Source organism: Bombus fervidus, chromosome 3 (assembly GCF_041682495.2).
Source record: "Bombus fervidus isolate BK054 chromosome 3, iyBomFerv1, whole genome shotgun sequence".
NCBI lineage: Eukaryota > Metazoa > Arthropoda > Insecta > Hymenoptera > Apidae > Bombus > Bombus fervidus.
The window spans coordinates 9351215-9369580 of NC_091519.1; the positions used below are offsets into that span (position 1 = coordinate 9351215).

General features: G+C 32.9%; 2 protein-coding genes and 1 pseudogene across 2 annotated transcripts; all 3 read left to right on the top strand.

Moving 5' to 3' along the window:
• Nucleotides 1-2536: 2536 nt before the first annotated feature.
• Nucleotides 2537-5304, top strand: LOC139998471 (uncharacterized). Its single transcript, XM_074111629.1, has 3 exons — nt 2537-2835; nt 4690-4808; nt 5142-5304. The coding sequence occupies exons 1-3, from the start codon at nt 2746-2748 to the stop codon at nt 5302-5304; spliced, it is 372 nt and encodes a 123-aa protein (XP_073967730.1). The 5' UTR covers nt 2537-2745.
• A 3671-nt stretch (nt 5305-8975) lies between these two features.
• On the top strand, nt 8976-11810 carry LOC139985385 (WD repeat-containing protein 75-like; annotated as a pseudogene).
• Nucleotides 11811-15555: 3745 nt separating this feature from the next.
• On the top strand, nt 15556-18323 carry LOC139998449 (uncharacterized). The gene is made up of 3 exons (XM_074111630.1): nt 15556-15854; nt 17709-17827; nt 18161-18323. The coding sequence occupies exons 1-3, from the start codon at nt 15765-15767 to the stop codon at nt 18321-18323; spliced, it is 372 nt and encodes a 123-aa protein (XP_073967731.1). The 5' UTR covers nt 15556-15764.
• Nucleotides 18324-18366: the final 43 nt, after the last annotated feature.

The window sequence follows — 18366 nt, forward strand, 5'->3', positions numbered from 1 at the left end:
GCTTCATTTTCAGAGACTACATCTTGATTTAATAGTTTCTGCATATTCACCGGACATCACCGGTTGCTGTGTAATAGGCTGACTCACGAACGTGTCTTCCTATACTTGTCCGCTTTATCGTTCTTTTCACCGCATCTACGTGCCTAATTCGCAGAGAGGAACGCGACTTTATGAGTCAAAGCCCCAAGCAAATGCCCACGCGCCACTTTCAGCACGTGGTTATGTTTCAAACAAGATTCATACCAAGAATTGATGTATTAAACCATCTACAGGAAAATAAATGGAAAACCAGATGCAGAATATGATAAATGGACCACGATGGAACGCTGATAAAAGACGTATACCATTACGTTTAACAGATCAAAGTAACACAATAAATGTATCATCTTTAACAAATTTAAATAACCAAAGATAGTTGAAGTAACTTGTCAGTATTATTCAAGCGTAAGTTATACAATTTCACTGAAAGTATATAACGAGAGGTACTCACTGTCTCTGGATTGCTAATAGAATATGCAGACGTGGCAACCATTAGGAAGAAGACAGCTATCAGGATGCACACAGAATTCCACATTGTTAACTTCATGCCTGAAATTGTCGTAGATAGACGTCGAAAGCTACTTCTTCTACTCTGTCTTGATACACGAGATAATTTAGTTGAAGAACGTAGTCACCAGCTTGATACTTCAGTGTAATACTTGAAAAATTCTGCCAATCACAAACGCCCAAAAATTACTTTCAATAAGGAATATCAAACAAATTGCAGAATATCAAGATCCCAATCTCTTCTGTTTAAATTTACCTTTTATTTTTTTCTTTTACTTTATACTTGATTGTATTGAAGAATAGACACTGTTCACAAGGATATCTTCCTCACAGTAAAGTAGAAGAAGAGTTGATAATGTGTTGCTCGATAAAACGATGGAAAAAGAGTCACCGATGAAGAGTTTCTTGTCTGAGCGTTCAACGTAGAATTGACTTTGGGAAGTGGCCTCGCTATGATTTAATATAGGAGCTACTTCTTCGCACTCCCACCCTCTCACGGCGTTCCAGTTGTCCCTCTGACCTAGGATATTGTCTTCGACGGAGAAACCTTCGGCACGCGTCACTCAAGGAGTCGTCTCGATCTTCCCGGAAATCGTCCAAGTACGTGCTAAAATTGCAGGCTGATTAATTCTTTCAAAAATCTCAACTTTAAACACCTAACACATTGAAGAATTCTTTCAAAGACCTCAAAACATTGGAGATCACAACGAACATATTGGTATCTTTTTGTGAAATAATTATAGAGGAGATAAAGGCGAAGAAAAGAAACAGAAATAATATTTGGTCTCACTCGTTCACTTCTCCTTCAGGATGATAAGAAATTTGTAATTGGCCAACAGGGTGAAGATGGAGGCGAAATTCAGAAATGAAATGACCGTTTGATATCACGCTCACACGCAAACATTCCAAAGAACAATGGAGATCGGTCTCAAGAAGGGATGTCCACGTGTACCGCTACAAAATTTCATCGCTTTAAGGCCAATGTAAAATCAATAGACCGAGTTTCCCTTATCGTGACCAAGCTGGTGCAACAAGTAGACGGGAGAGAAAGAGAGAGAGAAACTCGTTTGAACTGTCTCGTATACGATGTCGGTCTGCGTGTGATCATTTAAATGAACACGATAATATCAGCTTGTCTAAAAGTAAAATCTTGCCCCATTTGGAGAACGCCTTTAGTGTCTGGAGGCTAAGCAAATTAAGGATCATCACATGAGTTTCTGCGGTCCTTAAGGCCGCATGATCCGCTAATGATGGCATTATGGAGAACACGGACACAGCGGATAATTAATTCTACAAGATCGTTCAGAGACCTATACGCGTTATTTTCTTAACGTTTATTGAGATAATCTATTAGAAGATATCAATTTGTTTGCGGGGAACTAAACGTTTTTAATGACTGTTTTAAAGAGAGAAAACTATTTTCACTATTTATATAGTTTTAGCTATTTAAATTTTTCATATTTATGAGAGATATCTTTCTGTTTCATTTTTTCCAAATAATGTGTTAGGCATAGTTTCTATATTTTTCTAAATAATCATAAAGATATTTTGAAACGTGCTTAGGAGCGTTTCAGTTTTGAAGACGTATAAAAGCGGACACAAAACATCTCATAGCTATTGATTAATTAGGTAGGTCTACGTCGTTACTCAAGATTCACAGTACACGGATATCCGCTAGCTCACAGCTTTCTTGCATATTGCGTCAATTCTGTGGAATAGTGGAGTTAATTGCTTATGAACCACCTGATGACTGTTCCTTATTTACGTTACGTTACGTTCTATACTTTTCTAGAAATGCATAACAAGAGATCAAACACGAGTATTTTTCTAAATTACAAAACAATTTCTTTCTTCGGTAACAATAATTTTATATTATTTGCTATCATTGCTATATATATTCTCACGTTTTTACTAATATCAACAATTTAATTTTAGACGTGCGAAATAATTTAATTTCATATTTCTAAATCCATCCTGATGGACTATATTGATCTAATATAAAACATCCGCTGCTTATAATATTAAACAGTTTAGTATATCGTTACATAAGTTTCGTACCTCTACTTATTCCAATTTATTAATTCAATCGGTATCAATAATTTATCTTTAACTTTCTCTTAATGCCTCTCAGTCTGCGGCCACATTTGCTCTGACAAAAATGATAGATCGCCGCGTGCACCAGTCGAAGCGGAGCTTCAGATGTGTGTATTAAGTTTCCGATTCTTCGGAAAGATTATCGAACTGGAAAGCAAAGTTCCAACAGCCGACGAAGAATCAAAACTTTCGACAGTACGAGCCTTTATTCATTCTCGTTTCAGAGCACAATGGAGAACGATGGTTTTCAACGTCGCTTCAGAATTGTTTGCAAATGTTAAAACCAGGTCAGGACGAACCTGTTGGTGAAGCTAGGAACAAAGTCTGTGAAAGAACTGATATTGTTACGTTACCTATTAATAAAATCGTATTCCTTTCATGTGTAGGTGTATATCGAGACGGGTATTCTATCTAATCTTGTTAGATTGTTTTAAACTGGTCGCCATTCTCCCGTAAACTTGCACAGCAGCATTGTTTCTTCCCGGTGAATAGAGATCTTTTTTAATTACCTTGTCGTAGCGCGTATATAACGAGAAATCTAATAAAAACAAGCGGTCCGACCTTGGAAAAAATAAAACGACGTTTATAGTTAAACCTCTCTTCGGGGCATCACTGTTTAAAAATTTTTTTCTATTTTCTAATGGTACTCGATGAACAAAAGCGAAATGCAACGGTTTTCAGTTTAGGAACCCATTGGTTTAAAAGTTATCAATATGTGAATCGATTTGGCAAGTCACCTTGCGACGCGATCCGACCGCCAGAACAATATATAGCCTAACCAAACTACAGCGATAACGCTCATAGTGTCAACAAAGCTCAACACTTTAAAATTTAAAGATCTATCTCCATTCCATAAGACAGAGTAAGCCGTATTGTTGACTAAGACGGTATTTTATTTTGTCAAGGTCATAGAGGTCCCACTGTTTTTATTATTTTTCTCGTTATACACATATCACAACAAGGTAATTAAAAAAGATTTCGTCAAAATCCATGAGGATGTCACACGTCGACAAATTGACCTTCTTCCCAATTAAATGCACTTTTGATCCATTTACATGTTTCGATTTTAATTTCGTTAAGATAATAGCCCTGTCAATTTATATACTTAATACATTTGTTAATATTTGCACATTCGGTGACGCGTACGTTGCATCGATGCAGCTATTTGAACAGTACTACTTACACGTATATCTTGTGAGCTTAAAAACACTAGTAGTAAAAAAGATGGTGTAACTCTAAAGATAGGATAACACTTTAACAGTAACGTTTTAAGCACTTCGTATTTTTAATATAATAAGTATTAATTATTTATCGTTAATTTAGCTAACATTTTAATATTACAATTTAAAGAATTTTGTATATTGTATGCACGGAATATCCCAGTAAGGGTTAATTAAAGGAAACTCTACGAAATAATATCATACAAAATACTAAATATCGTGCAACTATGTTAGACATCTCAATGGTAATCGATGAAAAGGGAAACTCTATGAAATACTCTATTAAGATACTAAATATAGATAGTGTAATGTTTCTCGGTACTATCGCATGTGTTTTGTTTGATGAAACATGCGTCTTTTCTAGCAACTTTCTGGTGAAAACTGGTGTATACCGAGAAGAATATTTGTGTAGGTTGTAAGAGACGCGTCAACCTAGATCTGAAGTAGAAGATTGCAGGAATTGCAGAAATTTTCGTTCGGGGGTGTGTCTGCGTCAGCCTTAAGACTAATTAACTAATCGGATGTCGCGAGCGTCACAAGTATTACCGAAGAAGTAAACGCACGTCAAATATCATCTTTGACGTATCTCTGTATCTTTCCCAATTATAGTTAGCTCCTTACTTGAAATGTTTTCTTCTTGTTTCTTTCTTTATCGTCTTTAATTCGTTGTTTATTTTTATCTAGGTAAACAAACATTTTTATTTCAAAGGAGTATTTTATTTATTTATTTATTTATTTATTTATTTCAAAAAGATATTAAGCACATTTTGAATGTATTAAAAACTGCGTGAATTTCGATATTTAAGATAATATTAATTATACCTTTCAGCTTCTCAGCGTCTCGGCCCACACATTACCGCCCATGAAGATGCTTTGTGCATCATTCATCACATCTTTGCTCTCATCATCTGTGTCAAAAACCCAATCAACTGATGATAGAATCGAAAGGTAATTTAATAAAACATTGTAATTAATAAATTATATGTATACTGTATGGATATGTTTACACATTTATTGTGAAATTTAAAAGAACGACAATAACAAAAGTATATAAAATTTTCAAAGTGAAGTATTCGTTATAATAATTAGTAAGTCAAATAAAACTCTATTAAGTTAACTATATTCATAGGAATATAAAATAGCATTAAGATCCACAGTCTAATTGTGAGAAATGCTTGGAAGTCAACTATTATAATTCAGAAATTAAAACTACTTGAAATGATAACTTAGTAGTTAGTTGATTTTGGACAAATTACATGCTTTTCATTTTAATTTGCTTAGGGATGAAACAATGCATAATGACGAAGAGTCAGAGGAAAGCGAAGAAGAACTGTCACGACGGAAATCTCGAAGACCGACATGTATGTCCCTCTTTCAAGTCCTGGTACGGATTACTGGCACGCACAGAATCCAGTTGCCAATCAGGTGTTCATTACAGACGTGACGGTAAATTTGAAGATTGTTACTATCAGGGAGTGCAAGACTGAAAAAGGATTCTTCCGGGAAAGGGATCCAAAGAGCGATATCTATTAACGATCTTTAAATAAGGACGCTTTAATGCGAATTTCTAATACTGAACCAGCTTGTAAATATAAATTATTTTCACACGTTGAAGTGTAGAGTCGAAAATGGTGAACATATATATATATATACACACATATACGTATATATATGTGTGTGTATAGACAGTATCGAGCTATATATATATATATATGTATGTATATATAAGGACTTTTTCTAAAAAAGTAAAACGGACTCTTTTTTGGTGATGACGAAGAGGATGATCGAGGTTATGTGTAATTACAAAGAAATTGTTCAGCTCGCAGTTTCCTAGAACAAGATGTTACGTGAATATAAAATTGAACGTGGATTTGGTTGGGGACAAAAATTCGAACGGTCAGTTCCGACGTGTCGAATAGAAAATTATCATGTAAGTCAGCGGATAAAAGATAATAAGACTAACGTTATGCGACAAGTAAACGCGAAAGAACAACGGTACATGAGTCGCTGTCACATCGTGATATACACTTGTACATTTTAAAGACGCTTGATAGACCGTAAACTCTCTGTACCAAAATCAGACAAAAAGAAAATGCAAAAAGATCTGAAGGAAACATTTTAGAGGATAAATAACATTTTCTCATTGATTGCATTTCCGCTTGTATTAGAATTCTGCAGAAAAAAAAAAGATAAAGAATGGTGGGATACCATTGTAAATTAGTTAATTTCAAATTTTACTATGATAAAATAGTACAGATCTGGAAAGAAATATTTTTCTAATTCATTTTTAGAATAATCAAAGCAGCTTCGTAGAAGCGTTTTAAGAAAATATGAAAAAAATGAATTTTCGAGTATATAGAAAGAGGAATAACAAAAAAGGAACTAATGTTATCTTGATGACGTATTTCTCAGCATTATGATATTATATTGTATTTAACTGATGAATACCACTCTCATTTTTTTCTCTTTTTCTTAGCGAGTAATATTTTGTCACAAAAAGAAAAGAAAAGAGGTGTATCATTCGTTCGTAGATTTTAGATTTGTTTAGAGGCACGAACGCATTATTGATTTTTTTTTTCAAGTTGTTATAGCATCACACTTACACAAACAGACCTACACACATACACATACAGTTCAATGCACAGTGACAAACAAGCTGAAAAAAGGAAGCAAAACGATGTACGTTATCAACAACATAGTACATGATAACTTCATAATCTATATAACATGTTTTATATCGGTTGTCGGTGTTTTTGTTACGAATCGATTAAGTATTGTTTAAACGTGTTAGATGTTGCATTTTTTTTTATACCTTCAAAGGTATCTTTTCTTTCATTTCCCTTTTTTTCCATTTCAATTTAAGGACTGACTGCGTATTATACGTTTTCATACACGCGACATTTAATTCCAACGATATATATATACTTACGAATATGTATTTCGAGAATTGTTTATGCATATCCTTGAGAGAGCGCCATTTTATTTTTTTAAGATGGGTTGTCGACGTGTATTCACCAAATAGGAATGTTCCTACCTCGAAAACGGTCATCTTGAACAGAGAATCGAGTACAACCAAATTCTAACGATCTTCTATCCAAACAATGTAATTAATTAATGTCGTTGATCTTCTTCAAAGATTGACTCTATTCTCTTCCTTTTATTTTATTTTACCTTTCTTTTTCTTTTTAACTTTCGCTGCACCGTATATTTGGCGCGCGTGTGCACCAATTTCGGAACCAGTAAATTCGTGATACAGTTAATTATATAAGCGTAAATCTTAAAAGGAAAAAAATACATATACGTTGCTTATTTATTGTAACTAATATAAACGAAGAAAAGTTTTTTTGGTTTTTACATTCTTAGTATAGTATTAGAGACTATGCGCACAATACGTCCTATTTTATGAGAAAAGAACGAGCCTCGTTCGAAAGACTTTCCTTCTCTGTCGTACATTAAAATTGATTAACTATAATTTAAAATGATAAATCGACGATACATTAGTAATAAATGTTTAATATTTCTTCTTCTTCTTCTTCTTTTTTTTTTCTTTTTTTCCTGATTGACTATGTACGATCTATTTCCATGAGAAAAGCAGAATTATAACGATTTATCTTTTTAAACGAGAAAAGAAAATGGGACTATTTGTGTGCAGTTAGGTCGCGCGATTTCTTGCAATTCGCATTTGCAAGGAATTTTAAATACACGTTTATTAAATTGTTGTGTAATGTAAACCAATACACTCTGTATATTGAGAGAGAAATATTCTGTAAAAATTGTAAATAATTAAACACTTATAATTCTATGATAACGGAGCGATTTAAGAGCAAGAGTGAGAATGAAAGAGAGAGAGAGAGAGAGAGAGAGAGAGAGAGAAAACGCGTAGCTTTAGACCTTTCAGTTCATCGTAATTGTAAATAGAGAAACAGAAAGCAAGAAACCCCTTTAAGTTGTAAATGTAAGAATCGCAGAACTGCAGATCTAGGAGAAAAATCCTTTTTAGCTTTAGAGACTTTGAGATAGACTGTGCGCGTACCTTCAATATTGTTTCTGTACTTATAGAAATATTCAGATTCTACTTATAACGATTTAAAAAAAAAAAAAAAAAGATGAAGTCAACACAGATACACACACACCGATACAAGGAGAGAGGAAAAAATGTGAAAAGATAACCCAGCGATTACGCAGGCATATACGATGTGAACCCCGGTAGTACCAAATTTAAACGGTAATTTTAGTTCTGTCTGGTACAGATTCCTTATATTTCAATAAAATCTTTATTTGAATTTTTGCTCGCGTGCAGTACTTGTTTTCCATCCACTCAAAGCTGAAATTCATGCGCCTTATTTATTGATGCAGCTTCAAAGCCTGATCAGTTTTTCTTTTTCTAAGTTCCCACTTATGTTACTATCCATAATGTGTAAAGTTAAGGGAGAATAAAGCAACAGTTACTCGAAAAAAGGTTTCGTCGAATAGAATATGTTAAAGTATGAACAATATTATTGTGTTTAATGTTTTATCAATTTTCTTTCTTTTTATTAATATCACACATTCATTATTAATATTTAACGAATATATAGAATACAATAATATGAGTATAATTATAAAGATACAATTTTTTACAATAAGAAATTGAAACTTATCGGTAGAGGAAGTAATTCAATTTAAAACCGATTAATTCTATTATGTTAGTAGAATTAATAAATGCGTAATTCATCTACTATTGATAAAGAAAATTCCCTACGGTTCGAATCTACTATGTCAACATAGAGTATTGCAGATTCCTATAACAGAAATACTACAATTATCGATGCATTTTATAACGTGCATAAAGTATTTCAGATGTCGCTAAACTACAATTTCAATTGTTGTAGTAGGTGAATGTGTAGTCTGTAAATTAATAACGAGCTTTTAAAATATTTTATTATAGTTGATATCTTTATTTATGAATATTAAATATATAAATAATTAAACAAATTCTTTTACATTTGTTAAGATTATTACTAGCTGTTATTACGATTGTGAAAAAATACACTATGATTCTTCCAAATGAAGTTGTACCTATCGATTTAGGTATTTTTATCATTGCAGTTGCAGAAATGGAAGAAAAGTTTGTTTAAGTATTTGAATCTTAGATACCAGAATGCACCATGTGATAGGCATTTAGTTTGGTTAATTTATATTTTAAGTGTTTGTAATTATCAAAATATAATATTTTTTACTGTATTTTGTATCTTATTGTGTCATTAATATATGGGGTATACAAAACCGCGTTTAATTATTAGGAACATTAGTCTCATACAACATAAGTGAAAAAATGCAGATGAAATTGAATACGCGACGCGAATCAACAAATATTGAAGTAATTGATGTAGACGATTTAGTTGTAACGAGAAAAGGTGGAGGAAGTATAATTGATCAACGGCCAGTTTTTTCACACGATGGAGAGTAAGTTTTAATTCAGCATATACAAAAATTATAATTTCTTTTGGCGTTTAAATATAAAATTTTTGATTGTAAACATAATGGTACTAAACATGTACTTCATTAATTTTGTTAATGAAATTATATGAAGAAATATCGTTATAAATGTTAGACTATGGTATTCAGGAAAAAAGTTGTAGTTAATATTTCTATTAAGTAATACATATACGTTACAGAACGTTATACATAGTATGGAAGCATGTTATAAGAGCTTACAGTACACAAACTGGAGATTTTGTTAAAGAATTAGAACCAGCAAATTACAGAATTGCAGGATTAATAATACATCCAGAAAATCCCAATCTGATCATTGCCTGTACATAAAATGGAGAATTAAATTTTTGGAGTTGTCAAAGTGGCATTATCACAAAGAAATTGGTATAAACATTAAATATATTTTTTAGCGGTATAAAATCATGATTTCCTTTTTTGAAGCTTTTATAAATCCATAATTGTTATACCTTTTACAGAAATTAACGTTTCAAACAGAGCCAAAGATAAAAACGTTTCACATTGTAAATTATAAAACTCATAATGGAAATGAATTGCGTCAAGTGCTTGTAACATATATTCCCAAATGCAACACAAAAATTTATATAGTGTTATTTGATCTGGATAATGGAGTTTGTGCAAAGTCTACATGTATATCGTAAGAAAAATTTGCACTTCAATAATTATGAATGAAGTTCTTATTATATATTATTTATATGATATATTATTTATATGATATATTATTCTTACATATTATTACAGGACAAAATCTTGTGAATACTATGTTGATATAATTGGTAATTATGGTCAAAATTTAATAACACTCCTTCATGATGTAGATTTGCATATATTGAATCCATCAAGAAATTTTGTTGATAAATTGTATGTGTTATATTGTAATTGTATATACCATAAACATTGTAGGTGGTCACATGTATACAGGAGGAGGAGAATGTGTTCTAGTGAAATGGGTTTTAGCAAATCCACATCAAAAATCCTTCCTTCCTCGATTACCTGCACCTATTAAACACCTTACTATTGCTCCTGATAATTTATATGTGGCTGTATCTACTTTAGATAATGGTATGAATATTTTTAAATATTTAAATCTTTAAATCTATTTTAGATAGATGAAATACATTTATAAAATATATCTATATTCATAGGTATCGTGGTTGTAAATCCACAAAGAAAATTGACATCAGTTATACAAAATTTTACATGGGGCGTGACCTTATCTTCTAAAGATCTATTTCCTGCTGGTCTTATTGTTGATCCACGTACGAATTGTTTAGTTTTAAATAGTCGTACTGGACATGTTCAATTTTATAATACCCATACAAAAAATTTATTATATAATGTGAGTAACAGTGTAATATAAAACAGATAAAAAATTTACGCTATGTCGTTTATTATCTTGTAAATAAATTTTCAGATAAATATTACGGCACAAAATTTTTTAACGCAAGAGCGTAATGTTCTTATTATAAACACGGAAGTTACAAAGATAGCAATAAACCACGATGGTATGTGGATGGCGACTGTTGAAGAACGAAACGATAAAATGTCATGTATAGGAGTAAGGCTGAAATTTTGGATGTATGACGTTAAACAACAACAGTAAGTACAAGATATGCATTCTTGATGTGTAAATATTAAGATACTATGTTGTCAACCTGTTAGGTTCGCATTAAATACATCAATCGAGCTTCCTCACGATGGTGGTGTGAATGCTTTACACTTCCAACCGTGCATGTTATTCGGTGACGAGGGAGCACTGGCAGTTACAACGGGCAGTGATAGAAAATTCAAATTATGGCATCTCGTAGAACCTTCATCCTTACACAGTATGTAAAAGTTATGTTGTAATAAGAGAAATGTAGTATTAAATTTTAAGATTAAATTTGTTTTAGAAAAAAATAAATACTGGCAGTGCCATAGTGTAGGAGATTACAGAAATCTGCCTGCAACGGATGCTGGTTTCTCGATTGATGGTTCATTAGTTGGTATTGGTTTCGATTCTAGTCTAACAATATGGACTCCCGATACTTGTACATTTAAATGTAGCCTTACACATTCTCAATATCAGTATCCAGTGACATAAGTTTTATGAAAAATAGACTATATAATAATAATAAGAACAGCATTGGGTTTATTATATATGTTTTATAGACGAATTGAATTTGGAAAACAAGATGCTTGTCATCTTGTGGTAGCAGTTTCCACGCAGCATATTGCGGTGTGGAATATCCTGTCACTTACGTTAATATGGAGCGTACCTCTAAATATTGCAACTCTTACAGCAGATCCGAAAACAACGTACATGGCTGTTTTTACGACTGATAATTCACGTAAATATATAACTTGCTTTAAAAGATACCCAAATTTTTATTATGACGTGCCACATTTCATTTCATTTTTATATAAGGTTGAGTATTTGCAGCAGAATATTTAGAACAACTGGTCGATGAAACTTGAAATATTGCGACTTATTCGTTACGATTGTCCAAAGTGTTTTTGTCAGTCCCTTCCTAAACGGTAATGCCGACAACGGCGTAGTACGCCATCGAATTTTCTGTAGCGTAGACAGTGCCACTGTGGGATCTGTCGCATTTTTTCGATCGCCTGCGAGTTATGCATCTTAAAAAAATAATTGGTAACGTTTAATAAAATTCAAAGAACCATGTGCACTATAAAACAAATATATAAATAAATTGAACAATCTTTTTGATAAAAGGAAGTTGCAATTTAAAATGTTCCATTTTTATGCAAATTTTATTTATAAATCACTTTTATCATTTCTGTTTTGATAATTGTGGTTTTTTTTTTTTTTTTTTATTTAATTTTAGAATTCAATTTAAAAATTATACAAAATTAAAACTATGATATACTTAAAATAATTTAACATCATTCTTCCGTTTCTCAATTATATTACAATTTTAATATCGCTATGAAATATTACAAAAATTTATGATAAAAATATTTGTGAAATAGAATCTCGGGATTGTGACTTTGGAGGAATTAACTATAATCGAACGATTCGAATGGAATTTTCACAAGCATAATTTCTGTTTACAGTACCACCTACAGTTCGGTTTGATTAGATATACCAATACAAGTAGAGAAAAGAGATTGATTTAATAAGTACCATTCGCGAGCAACGTCCACTCGTGCTTGCAATATTATCATATGCATCCCACGTGCTTATAAGAAGGGAAACACGGAATTCCATTTATTTCTATTGATTTCTCTGCACTCTGCGTAAAAGATTAAAAAAAAATTCCTCTTTATTTAAAGAAGAGAAATATTTCACACAAACTAACAACAAATGGAACAGTAAACGTATGAAATTAATTGGAAATTCAATTATAACTCTATATCTAATTGAGAAAGTCTTTGTTGTATCTATATGAATATCGATGACCGAATTATGTCATTTCAGGCGAAATTATCGCCATACACGTGTATTATGTGTTTCCTCTTTATCTATTTACTCCATTTTGTCAATGCAAACTCGCGCGACCTAACGATAACATTTTCTGATTGCCAGAAAATCATGACTTGTTTGAAGTTATCATTTTTTTAAACGATAGAACGATTATTTTTTTCTTTTTTCTTATTATGAAAACAAGAATTATAATGAAGATTATAACGAAGCAATGAAAAATTAATGCAATGAAGAAAGCTGCTTCATTTTCAGAGACTACATCTTGATTTAATAGTTTCTGCATATTCACCGGACATCACCGGTTGCTGTGTAATAGGCTGACTCACGAACGTGTCTTCCTATACTTGTCCGCTTTATCGTTCTTTTCACCGCATCTACGTGCCTAATTCGCAGAGAGGAACGCGACTTTATGAGTCAAAGCCCCAAGCAAATGCCCACGCGCCACTTTCAGCACGTGGTTATGTTTCAAACAAGATTCATACCAAGAATTGATGTATTAAACCATCTACAGGAAAATAAATGGAAAACCAGATGCAGAATATGATAAATGGACCACGATGGAACGCTGATAAAAGACGTATACCATTACGTTTAACAGATCAAAGTAACACAATAAATGTATCATCTTTAACAAATTTAAATAACCAAAGATAGTTGAAGTAACTTGTCAGTATTATTCAAGCGTAAGTTATACAATTTCACTGAAAGTATATAACGAGAGGTACTCACTGTCTCTGGATTGCTAATAGAATATGCAGACGTGGCAACCATTAGGAAGAAGACAGCTATCAGGATGCACACAGAATTCCACATTGTTAACTTCATGCCTGAAATTGTCGTAGATAGACGTCGAAAGCTACTTCTTCTACTCTGTCTTGATACACGAGATAATTTAGTTGAAGAACGTAGTCACCAGCTTGATACTTCAGTGTAATACTTGAAAAATTCTGCCAATCACAAACGCCCAAAAATTACTTTCAATAAGGAATATCAAACAAATTGCAGAATATCAAGATCCCAATCTCTTCTGTTTAAATTTACCTTTTATTTTTTTCTTTTACTTTATACTTGATTGTATTGAAGAATAGACACTGTTCACAAGGATATCTTCCTCACAGTAAAGTAGAAGAAGAGTTGATAATGTGTTGCTCGATAAAACGATGGAAAAAGAGTCACCGATGAAGAGTTTCTTGTCTGAGCGTTCAACGTAGAATTGACTTTGGGAAGTGGCCTCGCTATGATTTAATATAGGAGCTACTTCTTCGCACTCCCACCCTCTCACGGCGTTCCAGTTGTCCCTCTGACCTAGGATATTGTCTTCGACGGAGAAACCTTCGGCACGCGTCACTCAAGGAGTCGTCTCGATCTTCCCGGAAATCGTCCAAGTACGTGCTAAAATTGCAGGCTGATTAATTCTTTCAAAAATCTCAACTTTAAACACCTAACACATTGAAGAATTCTTTCAAAGACCTCAAAACATTGGAGATCACAACGAACATATTGGTATCTTTTTGTGAAATAATTATAGAGGAGATAAAGGCGAAGAAAAGAAACAGAAATAATATTTGGTCTCACTCGTTCACTTCTCCTTCAGGATGATAAGAAATTTGTAATTGGCCAACAGGGTGAAGATGGAGGCGAAATTCAGAAATGAAATGACCGTTTGATATCACGCTCACACGCAAACATTCCAAAGAACAATGGAGATCGGTCTCAAGAAGGGATGTCCACGTGTACCGCTACAAAATTTCATCGCTTTAAGGCCAATGTAAAATCAATAGACCGAGTTTCCCTTATCGTGACCAAGCTGGTGCAACAAGTAGACGGGAGAGAAAGAGAGAGAGAAACTCGTTTGAACTGTCTCGTATACGATGTCGGTCTGCGTGTGATCATTTAAATGAACACGATAATATCAGCTTGTCTAAAAGTAAAATCTTGCCCCATTTGGAGAACGCCTTTAGTGTCTGGAGGCTAAGCAAATTAAGGATCATCACATGAGTTTCTGCGGTCCTTAAGGCCGCATGATCCGCTAATGATGGCATTATGGAGAACACGGACACAGCGGATAATTAATTCTACAAGATCGTTCAGAGACCTATACGCGTTATTTTCTTAACGTTTATTGAGATAATCTATTAGAAGATATCAATTTGTTTGCGGGGAACTAAACGTTTTTAATGACTGTTTTAAAGAGAGAAAACTATTTTCACTATTTATATAGTTTTAGCTATTTAAATTTTTCATATTTATGAGAGATATCTTTCTGTTTCATTTTTTCCAAATAATGTGTTAGGCATAGTTTCTATATTTTTCTAAATAATCATAAAGATATTTTGAAACGTGCTTAGGAGCGTTTCAGTTTTGAAGACGTATAAAAGCGGACACAAAACATCTCATAGCTATTGATTAATTAGGTAGGTCTACGTCGTTACTCAAGATTCACAGTACACGGATATCCGCTAGCTCACAGCTTTCTTGCATATTGCGTCAATTCTGTGGAATAGTGGAGTTAATTGCTTATGAACCACCTGATGACTGTTCCTTATTTACGTTACGTTACGTTCTATACTTTTCTAGAAATGCATAACAAGAGATCAAACACGAGTATTTTTCTAAATTACAAAACAATTTCTTTCTTCGGTAACAATAATTTTATATTATTTGCTATCATTGCTATATATATTCTCACGTTTTTACTAATATCAACAATTTAATTTTAGACGTGCGAAATAATTTAATTTCATATTTCTAAATCCATCCTGATGGACTATATTGATCTAATATAAAACATCCGCTGCTTATAATATTAAACAGTTTAGTATATCGTTACATAAGTTTCGTACCTCTACTTATTCCAATTTATTAATTCAATCGGTATCAATAATTTATCTTTAACTTTCTCTTAATGCCTCTCAGTCTGCGGCCACATTTGCTCTGACAAAAATGATAGATCGCCGCGTGCACCAGTCGAAGCGGAGCTTCAGATGTGTGTATTAAGTTTCCGATTCTTCGGAAAGATTATCGAACTGGAAAGCAAAGTTCCAACAGCCGACGAAGAATCAAAACTTTCGACAGTACGAGCCTTTATTCATTCTCGTTTCAGAGCACAATGGAGAACGATGGTTTTCAACGTCGCTTCAGAATTGTTTGCAAATGTTAAAACCAGGTCAGGACGAACCTGTTGGTGAAGCTAGGAACAAAGTCTGTGAAAGAACTGATATTGTTACGTTACCTATTAATAAAATCGTATTCCTTTCATGTGTAGGTGTATATCGAGACGGGTATTCTATCTAATCTTGTTAGATTGTTTTAAACTGGTCGCCATTCTCCCGTAAACTTGCACAGCAGCATTGTTTCTTCCCGGTGAATAGAGATCTTTTTTAATTACCTTGTCGTAGCGCGTATATAACGAGAAATCTAATAAAAACAAGCGGTCCGACCTTGGAAAAAATAAAACGACGTTTATAGTTAAACCTCTCTTCGGGGCATCACTGTTTAAAAATTTTTTTCTATTTTCTAATGGTACTCGATGAACAAAAGCGAAATGCAACGGTTTTCAGTTTAGGAACCCATTGGTTTAAAAGTTATCAATATGTGAATCGATTTGGCAAGTCACCTTGCGACGCGATCCGACCGCCAGAACAATATATAGCCTAACCAAACTACAGCGATAACGCTCATAGTGTCAACAAAGCTCAACACTTTAAAATTTAAAGATCTATCTCCATTCCATAAGACAGAGTAAGCCGTATTGTTGACTAAGACGGTATTTTATTTTGTCAAGGTCATAGAGGTCCCACTGTTTTTATTATTTTTCTCGTTATACACATATCACAACAAGGTAATTAAAAAAGATTTCGTCAAAATCCATGAGGATGTCACACGTCGACAAATTGACCTTCTTCCCAATTAAATGCACTTTTGATCCATTTACATGTTTCGATTTTAATTTCGTTAAGATAATAGCCCTGTCAATTTATATACTTAATACATTTGTTAATATTTGCACATTCGGTGACGCGTACGTTGCATCGATGCAGCTATTTGAACAGTACTACTTACACGTATATCTTGTGAGCTTAAAAACACTAGTAGTAAAAAAGATGGTGTAACTCTAAAGATAGGATAACACTTTAACAGTAACGTTTTAAGCACTTCGTATTTTTAATATAATAAGTATTAATTATTTATCGTTAATTTAGCTAACATTTTAATATTACAATTTAAAGAATTTTGTATATTGTATGCACGGAATATCCCAGTAAGGGTTAATTAAAGGAAACTCTACGAAATAATATCATACAAAATACTAAATATCGTGCAACTATGTTAGACATCTCAATGGTAATCGATGAAAAGGGAAACTCTATGAAATACTCTATTAAGATACTAAATATAGATAGTGTAATGTTTCTCGGTACTATCGCATGTGTTTTGTTTGATGAAACATGCGTCTTTTCTAGCAACTTTCTGGTGAAAACTGGTGTATACCGAGAAGAATATTTGTGTAGGTTGTAAGAGACGCGTCAACCTAGATCTGAAGTAGAAGATTGCAGGAATTGCAGAAATTTTCGTTCGGGGGTGTGTCTGCGTCAGCCTTAAGACTAATTAACTAATCGGATGTCGCGAGCGTCACAAGTATTACCGAAGAAGTAAACGCACGTCAAATATCATCTTTGACGTATCTCTGTATCTTTCCCAATTATAGTTAGCTCCTTACTTGAAATGTTTTCTTCTTGTTTCTTTCTTTATCGTCTTTAATTCGTTGTTTATTTTTATCTAGGTAAACAAACATTTTTATTTCAAAGGAGTATTTTATTTATTTATTTATTTATTTATTTATTTCAAAAAGATATTAAGCACATTTTGAATGTATTAAAAACTGCGTGAATTTCGATATTTAAGATAATATTAATTATACCTTTCAGCTTCTCAGCGTCTCGGCCCACACATTACCGCCCATGAAGATGCTTTGTGCATCATTCATCACATCTTTGCTCTCATCATCTGTGTCAAAAACCCAATCAACTGATGATAGAATCGAAAGGTAATTTAATAAAACATTGTAATTAATAAATTATATGTATACTGTATGGATATGTTTACACATTTATTGTGAAATTTAAAAGAACGACAATAACAAAAGTATATAAAATTTTCAAAGTGAAGTATTCGTTATAATAATTAGTAAGTCAAATAAAACTCTATTAAGTTAACTATATTCATAGGAATATAAAATAGCATTAAGATCCACAGTCTAATTGTGAGAAATGCTTGGAAGTCAACTATTATAATTCAGAAATTAAAACTACTTGAAATGATAACTTAGTAGTTAGTTGATTTTGGACAAATTACATGCTTTTCATTTTAATTTGCTTAGGGATGAAACAATGCATAATGACGAAGAGTCAGAGGAAAGCGAAGAAGAACTGTCACGACGGAAATCTCGAAGACCGACATGTATGTCCCTCTTTCAAGTCCTGGTACGGATTACTGGCACGCACAGAATCCAGTTGCCAATCAGGTGTTCATTACAGACGTGACGGTAAATTTGAAGATTGTTACTATCAGGGAGTGCAAGACTGA

Excerpts from the sequence above, each read along its gene's own strand:
- LOC139998471 (XM_074111629.1), top strand. The coding sequence starts at position 2,746 with ATGTGTGTATTAAGTTTCCGATTCTTCGGAAAGATTATCGAACTGGAA. Across the intron at positions 2,836-4,689 it reads AAGAATCAAAACTTTCGACA|CTTCTCAGCGTCTCGGCCCA; the intron begins GTACGAGCCTTT and ends TATACCTTTCAG. Across the intron at positions 4,809-5,141 it reads ACTGATGATAGAATCGAAAG|GGATGAAACAATGCATAATG; the intron begins GTAATTTAATAA and ends TAATTTGCTTAG.
- LOC139998449 (XM_074111630.1), top strand. The coding sequence starts at position 15,765 with ATGTGTGTATTAAGTTTCCGATTCTTCGGAAAGATTATCGAACTGGAA. Across the intron at positions 15,855-17,708 it reads AAGAATCAAAACTTTCGACA|CTTCTCAGCGTCTCGGCCCA; the intron begins GTACGAGCCTTT and ends TATACCTTTCAG. Across the intron at positions 17,828-18,160 it reads ACTGATGATAGAATCGAAAG|GGATGAAACAATGCATAATG; the intron begins GTAATTTAATAA and ends TAATTTGCTTAG.